This window comes from Amblyraja radiata, chromosome 5 (genome assembly GCF_010909765.2).
Source record: "Amblyraja radiata isolate CabotCenter1 chromosome 5, sAmbRad1.1.pri, whole genome shotgun sequence".
NCBI lineage: Eukaryota > Metazoa > Chordata > Chondrichthyes > Rajiformes > Rajidae > Amblyraja > Amblyraja radiata.
Genome location: NC_045960.1, coordinates 47,871,714 through 47,884,604, shown reverse-complemented (window position 1 = coordinate 47,884,604; position 12,891 = coordinate 47,871,714). Strand labels below are relative to the sequence as shown.

Sequence of the window (12,891 nt, the reverse complement as noted above, 5' to 3'; positions counted from 1 at the left end):
ATGTTTATTTTTTGAATAACTTTGTTTAAATATTACTTGGATGAGATAATCAGGAAAACTAGCCCTGTGCAGGAAAGAGATTTGATTTTTGCTACGATTCAGTGTTGCAGGAAGATTAAAACATATTGCTAACAATTTCATATCCTTTTAATATGCACAATATGTTTTTTACAGGGATGTATCCCAGTTAATTGGTTCTCAGAAGAGGTGCAATCTCCCAACATGCTATTTCTATATTATTTTATCATGATCTTTAACGGTTTCTTTCGTAAAATGTTTTAAAGTTGTGGTCCTACAATTAACATGTGATCAGCTGAGTAAATCTTTAACTATTTTAATAAGCTCTTTCTAAACCTATTAAGGTAAAGTTAGGAGACAGGATACTTAAAGAAGTGTGGTTAAATATCTCTCTTCAGTTCGGTTTACATAATGAAACTTACCAAATAAAATAAGTAAATCTTTATGTTCCAGCATATTTCATTTATTTCCTGCTTTCAATTCTATTTTCAGTCATAAAAATTGTTAAATATTATAGGATTGCAAGCCATAATAATATTTTCTTTTTGATTTTGATTATACAACAAGGAACAAAAAACAGAGCATAGACTTACTCAGCTTTGAAGTATAGATGGAAGTCATTTCATCCAAAATGCAATGCCACCTTTTCGCTTGTCTACAAATTGGAAGAAGAAAAAGCAAGGAGGTTGAGAAGAGGTGAAAGGGTGGTGTGTGTGGAAAAGGGAATGGGGATGTGGGGAATAGAGAGCTTGGGGTATGAGATTCAAGGCAGGACTGGAAGGAGAAATAAACAACTAAGCCATCACATTGGTGCAAGACCCATGTTCAATTTTGACTATGGGTGCTGTTTGTGCAGAGTTTATATGTTTGCCCTGTTACCATGTGGGTTTTCTCCAGGTGCTCCAGTTTCTTCCCACATTTCAAAAATGTGCAGGGTTGTAAGTTAATTGGCTTCTGTAAATTGCCCCTAGTGTTTAGGATAGTATATAGTGTATGGGTGATAGCACATTGGCGTGGACTTGGTGGGCAGAAGGGCCTGTTTCTTTGCTATATCTCTAAATTAAACTAAACTAAAACTGGGGAAGAGAGATGGTGGGACCTGGGGTAGAGAATGGGCAAGTGCTGTGGGATAAAAAGTCCACAATAAGAATTGCTTAGTGAGAGGATCAGAGGGACCTGAGGGAGAGAGACAAGCAGGAAAAGGCAGGAGAGAGGAGCAGGAAAAGGCAGGAGAGAGGAGCAGGACTAGGCAGGAGATAGGCACAGGGAAAGGCAGGAGAGAGTAGCAGGAAAAGGCAGGAGAGAGACAGACAGATGAGGCAAGGAGAATCTGAACACAGAAAGAGGGGACCGAGGAGAGCCAATGGAAATAGAAAGGGCCATTGAGAGCCGATCAAGACAGAAGCTGCACATCTGTAATATTGTGGGGTGATGAGCATCAATTATCTAAAGCAATGTATATATATTTTAGATGATTATTGGTGAGCTAATAATTCATCAAACATTGTGCACCTTCCTACATTATAAGGTTCCTAATTTCCATTAAAAAGTGATGATCTTTGTTTTAAAATATCTCCATGACCATAGCCCCACTATTTTTATAATCCTACAATTTTTTGTGCTACCTGCACTCTCCATTGCTGTCTCTCTGAACATCTTGAAATTAATTATTGCACTGTTGATAGCCAAAGTTTCAAGGGCAAACACCTGGATGAAACCTCTAGCATCCTCTCTTGAAGCTTTTTTTTTAACCTTTTATCTCCTTTTGTGCATTTAAGACACACCATAAAATCTATTTCCATGACCAAGCATTTGATTGCTGAAATGACATTTTCTATAGTGTATTTTCATATTTTGTTTGATAACATTCCTTTGAAGTGCCTTGGGACTTTACTTCTTTAAGTACACAAAAAAGCTGGAGAAACTCAGCGGGTGCAGCAGCATCTATGGAGCGAAGGAAAAAGGCAACGTTTCGGGCCAAAACCCTTCTTCAGACGGGTTCTTCAGCCCGAAACGTTGCCTTTTTCCTTCGCTCCATAGATGCTGCTGCACCCGCTGAGTTTCTCCAGCTTTTTTGTGTACCTTCGATTTTCCAGCATCTGCAGTTCCTTCTTAAATACTTCTTTAAGTGTTCTGTATAAATTCAAACTGTTCTACTTTTCAAACTTTCTGAATGAAATGGATGCTGACGCCATTAATTTGCCATTTCCTGCAACCTTCTGCATTCCTTCCAACTGTTTTCTATGCTTTTTGTTGTAGTTAGATGATTCTGGTTGTAATCACTGCATCAGTGAATAAATCATTTACATTCAAATTCCAAGGACACATGACTAACCTTCCATTTAATTCCCCTTTGTTTTCTATCCTTCAACCTTCTCTGTTAGTTGTTCATCACGATCACTTAATATGAATTTGAAGAGAAATTCTTGCATTGCTGTGTCTCAGTCCTCTTTATTTCTATTACCAGTTTACAAGGCAAGAGCGGTCGTGTGGCGGAAGAAGTGTATGCTGCAAACTACTCCGTGGAGTGCATGTTCAAAACCTTGTGACATGGGAATTTCAGTCAGAGTGACAAATGACAACAGCAGGTGTGAACTTGGGAGAGAAAGTAGACTGTGTTTTATTCGACCTTGCAACACAGGCACATTGAAAAATATGAAGGTAAATCACAATGGAAAATTAGTTACCATTCATGAGTAACATTTTTCAAGGGTAGAGACGAGAGAGCAGGATGAAAAGTTAATTTGATTGCATCACGATATATGGGTCTTTCTGTAAATAAGAGTACCAACCTGTGACATGGGTGGCCAAATTTGAAAAATAAATGAGAGAAAAAAAATATTTATATATATATTTTTAATATACATAAATGAGAAAGAATATAGTAACATTTCATCGAATTTGATGTTAATTTACTCGAAATTTGCATTATTAAGTATTTCAATGGAAAGCTTAAACACAAAATATAAACAATAAAAAAAAGATCCGATTTATTTTATAAACGGTTTCTCTGCTTTTAAATAAACACATTTTACACGCGACCAAACAGACACTGCTACTTTTGTTGTGCTGCAAAAACGTGGGGCATCATAAAACCATCTAATCGGGTGATGAATGATAAAAATCATTAGCATCATCAGAATTTGGCTTACATATTTAATTGCAAAATTAATGTAATTTTTCTGGTATAAATTAGCCTAAGGATTTGATGAAATCCTGCTTGAAAAATGTCATTAAAAAAAGGCAAGAAAACACAGGGACATATCTGATATGTTTCTTTGTAAAAACAGATTTTTAAATTTTTCCTTTGTCTCATTATTTTGGCTAAACACCATGACCTATATTACTTAAAATAGAGGATATGAAATAAAGGGAATATTAAAGCGAGACACGTGTTGTGAAACAAAGTGATCTTTATTGTGTTATACAGAGAACGGTTCACACGCGACTGGGGAGGATTCTCCCAGAGTTCTATATATATAATATCAGGGCACACCCCTAAACCACGTGACGACTTCTTCCCGCCAAACCTAGTCATGTGACCCTGCCAGTCCTAGGGCCAAGGGTTCGGCCAGTAAGTGGCCTAACCACCAGGTGGCGCCACAATATTACATAAAAAACAGGTAAATAACCTGGAAGTTTGGAGACCTTCAGTTTCACTACTGAGTGCTGTATTTACGGAAACACCCCTATATCCATGCATCTCAGTAAAAATACTTCAATTCAAAAATTAACGCTCCTTTAGTCATGCAGTACAAAGAGACAGGGTCAGTTCGTAAGGATAGACATTCATCTCTGGCTTCGAACATAAAAAGTGCTCCATAGTGGCATCAACACTTTGTAGCCAGCTATCTGATATTAATTCAGTTGAAGTCAGTGAAATTAGTTCCAAATTAGAACCCAACAGGTTTGTGGTTCTGCAAAGTCCATTCTCGGCATGTGTGTCTGATATTGTTTTTATTTTGGCAGATTATTTTTAAAAAGGGAGCAAGCGTTAAATAAGTGAAGGAATTAGAATTTCAGTTGGAATTCTATCCATACAGGCAGCCTTAAAATAAAAATATCCTTAATTAAAGTGGTCCAAAAACATTTTTTGAGTATTTTCCACTACCCTTGGATTATCCTCAGCTATTGTATATCAGATTTATTGATTACATTAGCTTTATCTCAATTCTTTTCATAAACCATTGTTTACAAATTGCCAACTACATATCTCAATGTACAATGGTGATTACATTTCAAATGTATGCCATTGGCTTTGCAGTACATTGGAACAATCTGAACATGTGAACTTTTCTTGTCCTCTTCTACATTCCCATTCATTTTTGTTTAGTCATGGAATAGTGAACCTCTGAAGTGATGCTCAAATAAAATTTGATACACTGTTTTACATTAATGGCAGCATCACATGTACTTCCAACCTCACCTTTTTTTGATCCCTAATGATCCATTGATAGGTTCTACAATAAAACTAGCTACCATTGCCACTGCCTTAACGGTTTAGGGAGAATACTTTTGTAAAGGAGTTAAGTCTGACACACTGTAACCTTACTGAGTCTTTAATAAAGGCACATGTCAAACACGTCCCAGTACTGACTGCATCTAGTCTTAAGGCGTACTGGAACCAAGGGAGGAGCAAGGGGAAGATATCACAGTTATACTGAGATGACTGGGCGTGGTTAGTGGTATTGAGGTAGCTACATTATAGGTTGCATGCATAAACCATCTACATCCTTTCCCTTAGAAATCTAAAATTGAAGTTATAACAGTGGCAGTGTGATTATACAACACATGCAAATTTAAACGAAATCACCGTAGCGGACAGGAGGTTTGACAACCCGACCCGAGCGTGTGCGTATAGCACCATCATCCTCCCCACCAGATAGAAGAGGAGGCGGAGCAGTAGCAGCCGGGAAGGAGTAAGTCGGCGGAGATCCAAACAGGAATGCGGGAGGTGACCCAACCGGCACAGGTGATCCAGGAGGAGGAGACGGGGGAGAAGGAGGAGAAGGAGAACGAGCAGGGGAGGAGATCGTCAGCCCGAAACCAGGAAGCGCAGAGGGAGGAGAACGCGGCAAGCGAACTGACTGGGGCACGCAGGGAGCTGTGGGGTAATTAGTAATGACAGGCTTGAAAGGCAACGGAGGAGCGTAGGGATCCGCAGGAGGAGGCAGAGGCTCGTTAACGGCCAACAGGTGCTGGCGGTTCCGGCGGTAGACAGTTCCATCAAAGTCCACCAGGTAAGATCTCGGGGAAGTGTCCACACCAACAACGGTTGCGAGTCGGGAGAATCCGGTGGCTGTCTGCATGCGGACGACCTGGCCAGGCAGTAGTGGTGAGAGCGGGCGGCAGGACTTGTCATGAGAGCGGCGCTGTACCTCATTCTTGTGAGCAATCCGTTGCTGAACGGCGGCAGGCTGGAGGACCTTGGGCACCAGGGACTGTTGGGCGATCGGCATCGGTGGGCGAAGCACGCGGGACATCAGACGCTGGGCAGGGGATCGCATGGTAGGGTCCCGTGAGGTGTTGCGAAGGTTGAGTAGACCCAGGTAGAAGTCACCATTGGAGAGACGAGACTGCTCGAGCAAATTCTTGGCACTGCGGACAGCTCGCTCGGCCAGGCCGTTGCTCTGCAGGTATTCGGGGCTGCTGGTATAGTGAGTGAAGTTCCACTTCACAGCGAAAGCCTGGAATTCTGCACTGGCGAACTGACGGCCGTTGTCGGTCTGCAAGCGGACCGGGGACCCAAAGGTAGCAAAGTGTCTGCGCAGCTTACTGATAACCATTTCAGAGGTGATAGCAGGGAGAAGGTCCACTTCGAACCAGTTGGAGTATGAATCAACCAACACCAGGTAGTGCTTGCCTCGCCATTCGAATATGTCAGCAGCCAGCGAGGTCCAGGGCATGGCAGGCGCAGACTGCTGCAGAAGTGGCTGGCGCTGCTGATGTGGGGCAAGAGTGTTGCAATCAGGACAGGAAGCTACTCGGGCTTTAATGTACTTGGCCATGCCGGGCCAATAGTATTGTTCTTGGGCATGTGAGACGGTGGCATCGGCTCCGGGATGCCCCATGTGGGCAGCGTTGTAGTACAAGTCGTATAGGGAGGCAGGGACGACCACCTTGTGACCCTTGATGATGATGCCGTCCCGGAGCACAAGCTCATCGCGGACCAGAAAGAAAGGGTGGGCGCCCGCAGGCAGTGAGGTGCGTCTGCTGGGCCACCCCCGCTGGATGACAGCTGCGAGCTGTTGCAGATCGGGGTCGTTGGCGGTGTGCTCAACCAGGCACTGCAGCTGCTTAGAGGGAACAAAGTTGACATTGAGTACCTGCAGATCCTCCTGCTCGTAGGGGTGCCTGTCACAGGAGGAGCGGGGGGCCTGGGACAGCACGTCGGCCACATGCATCTCGGTGCCCCTCTTGTACACGATCAGAAAGTCAAACCGCTGGAGCTGTAGCATCATGCGCTGGAGTCTAGCTGGAGCGATATGGATAGGCTTATTGAGGATGGTCACCAAGGGTTGATGATCCGTCTCGACGGTGAACCTGGTACCGAAAAGGAAGTCCTTGAACTTGGAGCAGGCGAATACAACCGCAAGAAGCTCCTTCTCGATTTGTGCATAGCGCTGCTCAGTGTCTGTCATGGTACGCGAGGCATAAGAAATGGGCTGCAGCGAGCCGTCATCATGGAGTTGCAGGCAGGCAGCACCGAGTCCGAAGCGGGAAGCATCACACGTAACTACAATTGGACGTTGCAGATCGAAAAACTTGAGAGTCGGTGTGCTAATCAGCTTTGTTTTGAGAAGGTCGAAAGCCTGCTGGTGTTGGGGAAACCAGGACCAGGCAATATCTTTTTTCATCAGTTGCCTCAGGGGTGCGCTCAACTCGCTGAGGTCGGGGATGAACTTTCCCAAATAGTTGACCATGCCCAGGAAACGCTGCAGGCTGGTCACGTCGGTCGGGGCAGGCAGCTCGGAGATAGCGTTGGTCTTCTGCGGATCAGGTTTCAGCCCGTGGGCTGTGAAGATGTGGCCAACATAGGGTACTTCAGCTACATGGAACTTGCACTTTGACGGGTTAAGTTTTAAGTTGATCTGGCGAGCGCGGTCTAGAATCCGTCGGAGGTTGTGGTCGTGCTCAGCAGCATCTTTCCCATAAACCAGGATGTCATCCACGATAATGGCACACGGCAGGCCGGCAAACAGTTGCCCCATGGAGCGTTGAAACACTTCGCTAGCAGAGTTGATGCCGAATGGCATCCGCAAAAATTTGAATCTTCCGAAGGGGGTGCCAAAAGCGGTTAAGTCTGAGGAGTGTTTGTCTAGAGGTATTTGCGAGAATGAGCTCCTGGCATCAAGGACAGAGAACACCGTGGCCTGACCGACCTGGGCAGCAACATCTTCTACAGTCCTCATGGGGTAATGAGGACGTCTTATTGCCAGATTTAAGTCTTTGGGGTTGATGCACACCCGTATCTCGCTCTTACCCTTCTTCATGGTGGCGACCATGGTGGAGGCTCACTCGGTGGGTTCGCTGACAGCTTCAAGCACTCCCATGTCAACCATGTTCTTCAGCATGGCTTCGACCTTGCCCTTCATGGCAAATGACACCCTGTGTGGAGCACGGACCACTGGTACAACCGACGGGTCAGTTGCGATCTTGTATACAAGGGGCAGCTTACCCAGTTCATCATCGAATAGGTCAGGGTACTCGGAGAGTGGATTCAGCATCACCCGCACTTCGTGGACAGTACGGTCAAAGGACACCAGCCCGAGATCCTGACACGCCTGATTGCTCAACAGAGTCACACAGTCACAGTCAAGAATGAAAAACGACAGGTCGCGCGAAGATTTCTTCAGCACACAGTGGAAGGTGGCCCTCCCCACAGGTTTTAGCTCCTCTCCCCCATAAGCACGCAATATGGAGCGATCAGCAGTTAACAGCTCATTATTCCTTATCTTCCTGAACAGGGATGTTGACATAACATTCACCTTCGCCCCCGTGTCCAGCTTAGCAGTGAAGGATTTGTTGTTGACAGTGACAAGCACAGAAGGATCGGGGAGGCGAGATTGATTATGAAGGAGAGAATAAACACTGGCATCTCCCATGGAAATACTGGGCTCAGAGTCGAGGGCAGTGTCGACAGAAGACTGGGAACCAAATTCGTTATCAACTTGTTGAAGGTTGTTTAAAACTTGTCTGGGAGCTGGAGGAACGTTCCCACGGGAGCGACAGGCAGCTGAGAAATGGTTCATCTTCTTACAGAAATTACAAGCTTTACCAAACGCTGGGCACTGCGACTGCATAGAGTGGACATAATTGCAGTTGGGGCACTTCTTGACAAGCGGGACCCGAGCGGCATAAGTCAGCCGCGGTGCAGGGCGAACGTTGTCTTGCTTGCGACGGGGCATAGCAACACCAGTCAGATTAATAGCCCGATTGTCAGATCCCCTCTGCCCATGTAGCGGGGCAACCACCTCAGCTATTCGGCATGCATGCATAGCCTCAGTCAGGGTGATATCCGGTCTTCGCAGCAGCTCCGCTCGTAGCTTCTGATCTAGCATGCCGGTGACCAAAATATCTCTGGTGAGCTGATCACGCATGTTCTCGAAACGGCACCGCTGAGCAAGGTAGCGCAGGTCAGCGATAAAACATTCAACAGGTTCATCAGGCTGCTGTTTCCTTGTAAAGAATCTAGCCCGCTCCAATATACGGTTGGAGGGCAAGCCACAAATCTCCGCAAACTTGCGTAAGAGACATACCGGGTCGTTGGCAGATTCCGCCGGCTCGACGACCTGGTCGTTGTCATCCAGGACCGCTGGATTGTAAGTGAAAGCCTGAGCACGCTTCATAGCATCGGGACCAGCAAGGTTCAGCAGGAGTGAGGCTTTGACCGCATCAGGGTCATTTCGGTGCACGATGTTGATGAAGTGGTTGTAGTCCATCACGAAAGTAGCCCATCGCTCCGCAATGTCAGCGTCAAAGACAAGGGGAGAGGGCTTGCAGCACGAGAATGCCATGGTAAATAGGGAATTAAACACTAGTAAAACTAGGAGCAAATAAAACCCGATAAACAGGAGGCGCGCGTTTAACTTACTGACACCATGTAAAGGTCTTTAGTCTGACACACTGTAACCTTACTGAGTCTTTAATAAAGGCACATGTCAAACACGTCCCAGTACTGACTGCATCTAGTCTTCAGGCGTACTGGAACCAAGGGAGGAGCAAGGGGAAGATATCACAGTTATACTGAGATGACTGGGCGTGGTTAGTGGTATTGAGGTAGCTACATTATAGGTTGCATGCATAAACCATCTACAACTTTGTTATTCACAAAAAACCTAAAGGGGATCATCTTGGCTAAAAGGCGTTTTATATATTAGAATCATAAAGGTTGACTAGGTCCTATGATATTCCATGAGTTGACTTTAAGGCATGCCTTCCCTTTCTATATAACCTGTAATTTCTTGAAACAAAAGAAAACTTATTAAAAAAAAACTAAACACAACTCATTCCCAATCATGTTTAAGAAGGAACTGCAGATGCTGGAAAATCGAAGGTAGACAAAAGTGCTGGAGAAACTCAACGGGTGCGGCAGCATCTATGGAGCGAAGGAAATAGGCAACGCTTTGGGCCAAAACCCTTCTTCAGACTGATGTAGGGTGGGGGTGCGGGAAAAAGAGAGGAGAAAGGAAGAGGAGGAGCCAGAGGGCTGAGGGAGAGCTGAGAAGGGGAGGAAACAGCAAGGCTACCGCAAATTGGAGAAGTCAATGTTCATGCCGCTAGGGTGCAAACTGTCCAAGCGGAATATGAGGTGCTGCTCCTCCAATTTCCGGTGGTGCTCACTCTGGCCATGGAGGAGGCCCAGGACAGAAAGGTCGGATTCGGAATGGGAGGGGGAGTTGAAGTGCTGAGCCACCGGGAGATCAGGTTGGTTAATGCGGACCGAGTGGAGGTGTTCGGCGAAACGATCGCCAAGCCTACGCATGGTCTCACCGATGTAGATCAGCTGACATCTAGAGCAGCGGATGCAATAGATGAGGTTGGAGGATGTGCAGGTGAACCTCTGTCGCACCTGCAACGACTGCTTGGGTCCTTGAATGGAGTCGAAGGGGGAGGTAAAGGTCGCTTTACCTCCCCCCTATTTCCTTCTGTCCATAGACGCTGCCGCACCCGCTGAGTTTCGCCAGCACTTTTGTCTACCCTCATTCCCAATCATTACCATCAATTAAGAAAAATAAATGAAAATGATGCAAGTTTCTAAACTTCATTTAGAATATTGGGCAATGAGTGGAGAGCCAGAATAATGCTCCATATACAAGTGTTGCTCATTCAATTATGTTATGATTTCACGGCAAGAAGGGATAGATGCTTTGGATGCCATATTTGGCTGACTGTACTATCAATATTTGAATGTCCTGCAACAATGCCAGTGCTTATTGTAAACCTATCACCAAAAACTTGATTCATAACACAAAATAACAATAACTTTTATTGTTTTTACATTTTTGTATTTTCCTTTCAGAAAGACAAGAAGTGCCTACAATCATTCCAGCACACCAAGCCCGAAAGATTTTCTCTCTCTGGTTGCACAAGCAGAAGTTACAGGCCAACATTCTGTGGTACATGCTCTGATTCTCGTTGTTGCATTCCCCATCAAGAAAAGACTGTGAAAGTACAATTTAACTGTACTGATGGGGGAATAATCATATGGAAGATGCTGTCGATCACATCTTGTAAATGTCAAAGAGTCTGTGTTGAGTCAGAGGACATATTCTCAGATCTGAATCTGCTGTAGTCAATCGCTGCCTGCAATGTGGGCACCATAAGACAGCAGAATTATTTACACAAGCCTTCTCTACAAAAGGATGTAAATTTGGTTTTATAATTTAATACAGATAGATTACACAAAGTTAAACAACATACATAAAACAGCTTGAGATGCATCTTCATAAACAAGTCAAGTCAAGTTTAGTTTATTCGTCACATACACATACGAGATATGCAGACCTGTACAAAGCTATAATTTGCTCCACCATGACAGTAAAATAAAATCCATTTGTAAAGTATCTGTATCATTAGTTACTTTGCCTGAGTCTGTCTCAAATAAAATCTCTGTTGCCCACTCTACATTTCAGCAAAGATCCCCCTCTATCATATAGTTGGAAAAGAACTAGAACTTTATTATAATTAAAATCGCTGCTTTAGGTTTACAGTTTCAGTTTGAAGTAGACAAGGTTGTGTAATATTCTAGAAATTGACATATACATTTTCATTGAAAGCAGATGTTTATAATTGCTGCAGAATATTGAAAGTAATATATCTAAATTGTTACAATTAAATAGCTAATCTTGCATTTAAATTATTTTTTCACAAATTTCATTGCTCACTTAATTGAAAATGATTTTTGATGGTCATTTATTGATAGCTGTTGTAGCAGATGCTGGTTTAAACTGAAAATAGACATAAAATCCTGGAGTTACTCAGTGAGACAGGCAGCGCCTCTGTATAGAAGGAATGGGTGACGTTTTCAAATCTAGACCTTTCAGACTTAACAGATAGCTGGTAGTTGGTTCAGGAAGAGCAATCTTGTTCGAGTTAAGTGGGTAACGGTTTACAACATACTCTTGTAGATTGAGTATGTAATCTAGTCTGATGCCAGTTGCCTTTTAGATTAAACATTACACCAATGGCTTGCCCATATTTTTTGCATCCACAGTAAGACATAATTTAATAAGGATAAATATTGGTCAGCATTTAACCCCAAATCAATATATAGAGCAAATTATTTGGCCATTTGTTTCAATGCTAACTGGGGAATTTTTCACTAAGTAAATCAGTTGTCATTTTCCTTCTATTAATTAAGTCACTATTCACTACAATAAAACACAAAATGGGCTGGAAAACCGAGTTTTAAAAGAGTATTATAAATATATATTTTATGTTGTAAGAGTTTGTATACTGAATGGCAAGAGTCAGATATTTGTTGTTATATGATCAAAATTGCGTAAATTTACAAAGTGCATTAAAACATCAATAATCCATTATTGAACTATAGGGTGATTTCATGAAAGGTCACTGGAGCGTAGATCCGCACCCACGTGACCGCAAAATTTAACTGGGGGACAAGCGTCACTTCCGGTACATGTTAGTGAATGGGAAAACACGCACTTTCACACCCGTTAAAAACATCGAAAACGGCCCGTTTTTGAGCTGCAATTTACTGTACCAGTCGGGGTGACCGTGAGGCACAGCTACCTAAATTTACAGTCAAAAAAAAAGATAGAAACTAAGGTAAATTCAAGAGGGAGCTGAAGGTGCAAAAACAGCGGAAGTTGTTAGCGGACATTTGTCGTGGAGATTTAAAGATCCAAAATATCGGGAATTATCGCGTTTGATCGCTGCATTTCATCAAAAGTAAGGCATTATTGGCTTTGTTATCTTTATTCATTTGTTAGATGAAAAGTATTAAAAGTTAGAAATCCTTCAGTAAAATTGCAAAATCGCCCATTGTTCTCAGGTGGGTTTTAACATGCAAAATGAAAACGCTTCTGAAGCATCCGCATATGGACATCAACTTATTCATGAGTTATGTTAATGAGATTCAAGAAAATAACTATAATCTTTAAAAGGGACTTTAAAAGGGACTTTACTGAAAGGTTACGCATTTTTATGGTCCGTGAGAAATTTTTCACATGTACTTCTTTGAGAGATACAGGTCGGAGTCCTCGGGTCCAGGGGTCCGGAACGCTACCAATCAATGTTGTACAGAGACCCGTGTAAGGAGTGAACTGCACATGCTGGTTTAAACCGAAGACAGACACAAAAAGCTGGAGTAACTCAGCGAGTCAAGCAGCATCTCTGGAGAAAAAAAGC

At 43.5% G+C, this 12,891-nt stretch overlaps 1 protein-coding gene across 2 annotated transcripts in view; it reads left to right on the top strand.

The window, feature by feature from the left end:
• The window catches only part of ccn6 (cellular communication network factor 6), a 31,749-nt gene extending 20,666 nt beyond the window's left edge, over positions 1–11,083 (top strand). Inside the window, exons 4-5 of one of the 2 annotated variants that reach the window (XM_033021158.1) lie at positions 2,486–2,679; positions 10,541–11,083. In XM_033021158.1, coding sequence (XP_032877049.1) covers positions 2,486–2,679; positions 10,541–10,813 — 467 coding nt within the window. In that variant the 3' untranslated portion in view covers positions 10,814–11,083. The remainder of the gene's footprint in view (positions 1–2,485; positions 2,680–10,540) is intronic. The other variant, XM_033021159.1, reaches the window with a different exon arrangement.
• Positions 11,084–12,891: the final 1,808 nt, after the last annotated feature.